Below are 4,268 nucleotides of genomic sequence, written 5' to 3'. Positions count from 1 at the left end.
TAGATTCATTAATCAAATATTATATTTATTAATAAAATATTTGATGAATATTAAAAATAAACAAGCCTTTATTAATAAATTAAATATATTTATATGAATAAAGTCAGTGTCACATGTAACCAACTGATTGACTATATAGCATATAAAAAACACTTGGAATAAAACACGGGGTTTACATGCTAGCATGTTTGACCCATTTAGTAAGGGCCCCATGCTTGGGCCTTTTCTTTCCATGTAGACAGGGAAAATGACCCCAATTTTTTTAAAAAATAGAGTAAGGTAACGTGTCTGATTTTGCTCAAATTCCGGCCACTATAGTAGCCAAAAAATCAAGGGTAATTTTTTTTACCTAAACACTTATTTTTAACTTAATTTTTACTCAAAAAAACCATAAAAACCTTGTTAAACCAAATTATGGCCTCAAGAATCCCTAAAACCAAAATCAACCGGAAATTAAAAAAAAATTCTCAATAGAAACTTCCCTCATCATATAAAATAATTTGACATAAAAATAGACTATTTTAGTAGCTAGAATCAGTATTAACATTAATTTTTTCTCTTTACTACTGGAATCCATTAACTTTCTCTCTTATCTCTCAAATCATGAACTAAAAAAATAAAGTTTTAGATCAAGATTGATTTTTCTTTTTAAACTTCAAAAATTGCTAATTTTACAATGAGTACTAGGATAAATGGATAATGAAATGTATGCGAGTTAGCAGTGAACTAATAGTGAAAGGGTATTACAAAATGTAATACTTGTCTTAGTGTGAGTTTCTTTACCTTTTAGTTTTTATTTATAATTATAATGTATAACGTATAATAATAATAAAAAGACAAAAATCATTATAAATGTAAATTCGTTATTATATATATAATAATTGTTTTTACCGCCATATACTACAGTAACTCTTATCTTAATGTGAGTTTCTGTCGTATAGTATATGTAATTCGTAATTGCCTCCAGCAAAGAATTCAAGTATGTATCTTATTTTGATAACTCCGTGTCCTCCTGAGTTTCTTTGCTTCTACCAGCAAATGCCAGGTGGTTGGAATTTGGAAAGCTAAGATGTTCGCCAATTACTGTTCTGACCTATTTTTTTCTTTCATTTTACCTGTTCGGGGCATTTCTTTTTTTATTATTATTATTAATATAATATCTCGATTAATTTTATAAATTTTAAAATTAATAATTATATAAATTTTTAAAAATTATTATATTAACAACTACAAAATTCAAATCTAAAATCATAATACTAGAAAACCTTTTTAGTCTCAACATGAGACCAGGGGCATTTCTCTACTTATTTCTTCGCGTTGCGGGGTTCTCTTTGAACGAGCTAGCTAGCTGGCCTGGAATGTTGCCATCCATATATATTTATGGGAATTTCACAATCCGGAACCTAACTCTAAAAAATTAATTAAGTTTGCGCAATTTGACTTGTTGTTCATCCTTCATTAAAAAATAAAAAACGGAATTGATCCAATAATCTGGGCTGTTCATCGGATCTGGATTAGATTCGATGCTTGTTAATTCACAGTATTTAAATAAAATATAAAAAAATACCCCACTAAATCGTAATCATTAAATTATACCGATTTCGGTATTATATGTTTTTTCCCCTATTTTTCGAACCTTCGGCTCGTTTTGTGACGAAAAGAAAAGGTCAATCAAAGAGCACCGCCGAGATGAATGGAGCACCGACCTTGCCTAACGTCAAAGAGAGTCCAGATGGGGGGACACAGCATTCACCAAGAGGATTGCCAAGAGCTGAATCAAATCCAACAATATTGTAGCTAACTCCTGTTTGTTCCCTTGATGCTCAAGGCCACTAAGGAGCACTGGGGACGAAAATGGGTTGCTGGCCATTGAAAATAAGCTGTGATATTCGTCTTCTTTTTTTGTGACGATTAACCCATATTAACTTGGTCATGCTTTAAAAATTGAATTTAACTAGTAATTAACTTCCCGTGTAATTCAAAATTCATCGCACCTCTCTCAATAAAAAGAAAAAAAAAAAGAAAAAGCTTTCCATTAATTAAAAATGCTAAGTTTTCGCGTGGCCATATCATTATTGGTTGTAAACGAAACAAAATTGGATTCTCAAAAAAAGAAGGAAGGAAAGAGAAGTCCTCTCCTGTCTTAACCAACAAAGCACGAGACTCGCTCAAAACAATGAGCTTTGCCACTAAGAAACAAAAAATTAGCCTCTAATTTATAAGTTTGACCTAAATAAGTGCTAAAAAACAGATGTTATCTTCCGAGAACAGCTCAACCAAACCCCTACATATACCCTCCACAATGCCATCAATATTTCTCAGGCTGCAAACTCCATACCAAATTAAGGCAGGTTCGGCAAAGTTTTTTTTGCCGTTTATTCGAGTTTATTTTGCCGTTCACTGCCTAAAGAAAAAAGAAATGGAAATGAAGAAGATTGCCTGTGCTATCTTATTCGCTGCTGCCTCCGTGAGTGCAGTCATGGCTGATGAGGTTGCTGCTCCTGCCCCATCACCAACAAGTGGTGCCTCAGTTAGCTTGCCAGTAGTTGGTTCATTGGTCGGTGCCTCCCTTGCTTCACTCGTTGCATTGTACTTGCAATAAACTGCTCAGCACTCAAACCACAAAGGAAGATCGAGAGGGGGGGAAAGGAAGGAGTTAATTTTGATCAAGATGGAGGAGAATAAAAAAAATGTACCAAGATGTACTTCTAGCTGATTTATTTAGTTAGAATTCCTTTTTCCATGCAAAGAATTGGGGTTGGTCTATTCTCTTTCTGATTGGCTTGATTCTTATTTGATCATATGTTATAAAGGCAATAAATAACCTCTTGTTGGAGGCTTATTATTAATTTGTGGCGTATATCATTTTGGATTAGTACGTGAAGCTGGTTCATAAATTTTTCTGCTGAATTTCTCTCTATTTTTATGTCCATTTTGAGTATTGGGTGAGTGGGCTGTGGACCAATGGCTATTGCTTTCATTTGCTTCGATTGATCACTAAGATACTCTTTGTTTTTTTTTTTAAAGAGTGTTTTTTTAAAAAATAATTTTTTTATTTTAAATTAATTTTTTTTAGTAATTTTAAATCATTTTAATATGATAATATCAAAATTAAATTTTAAAAAATAAATAAAAATATTATTTTAATATATTTCTAAATAAAAAAATACTTTAAAAAATAACTACAAACACAATATCAAACAATCAATCTAAACTAAATATACTTACATGTATACAATCACTGCGTTTTGACAAGTGAAGTGGGCCAATTCAAATTATTTTTTTTTTAAAGAACAAGTGTTACTATTTCTGGAATTGTCGGCATGTGTGGAACAAATTACTATGCCCTCCATTTTTAGATACTCAGCCAGGTATCGTTAATGTATATGGATTCCAGAGGTTTTTTGCACTCTTAACCTTTACTTAACTCTCAATTCTATGATGCAATTTTACAGGGAAAGAAGAAATAATACCTTCAAAATCTCAAATTGTACTTAGAAATGAGATCAAGATGGAGTTAAATGTAGGGGGCAATAACAGGAACATGGCATCAATTTTCTAATTATATATACCTGCTTAATATACATACGTTTGCTGGAAAGATAGGAGCTGTACGTGGACAGTGATATTTATATCATGTAGCATATTCTTATGCACGTGTTGTGCAAGGATGGGCCTCTGGTCGGGCGAGGGCTCGCTTACAGAAGGCTGTGCTTTTGCCTCTCTGACATCTTGTCGGAAAACAAGGAATATCTGTCACTCGTTTCATAAACAAAAGAGTTTACATAACATAGCGTGGCATCATCAACTATCCACACGAATGACAATCTGCTGCACACTGGACTAATCTTGTTACACAAGTGCGATCCATGCACTGGGAGCTGAAATGGGGTCGGCAAACAAGTCTCCCTATTAATTACAAGCTCTGTTAATAACTCACACTGCTCTACCAGGCAACTCCATATATATTTCTAGTGGTATATTGCACAGCTGGAAGTTTAAAAAGTTATGGCCTCAATGAAGTTATCTCTGCTTGCTTCTCTTGTGTTTGTTGCAGTGGTTTGCTCAAAACTCGCAGTCCTTGCTTATGATGATGTTTTGGCTCCCATGCCAGCAATGGCTACGGGATCAGCCGCCGGCTATTCGGCTTCGGTTGCTGCCATGGGTTTTTCTCTTATGTTTTATGTATTTGAGGTGATGCCGCATTAGATTTCTCGTGGCTAAAATTAATGTATGTTTGTGTACTATAGTGACTACTTGAGTGTATT

The 4,268-nt window shown here is 33.5% G+C and overlaps 1 protein-coding gene across 1 annotated transcript; it reads left to right on the top strand.

Annotated features, from left to right (window-relative positions):
• Positions 1-2,097: 2,097 nt before the first annotated feature.
• Positions 2,098-2,849, top strand: LOC133690765 (arabinogalactan protein 23-like). The gene has a single exon (XM_062111032.1). It carries the CDS (start codon positions 2,252-2,254, stop codon positions 2,600-2,602), a length of 351 nt encoding a protein of 116 aa, XP_061967016.1. The 5' UTR covers positions 2,098-2,251; the 3' UTR covers positions 2,603-2,849.
• The last annotated feature ends 1,419 nt before the right edge of the window (positions 2,850-4,268 follow it).

This window comes from Populus nigra, chromosome 1, assembly GCF_951802175.1.
Source record: "Populus nigra chromosome 1, ddPopNigr1.1, whole genome shotgun sequence".
NCBI lineage: Eukaryota > Viridiplantae > Streptophyta > Magnoliopsida > Malpighiales > Salicaceae > Populus > Populus nigra.
This window is presented reverse-complemented; position numbering and strand designations above follow the sequence as displayed.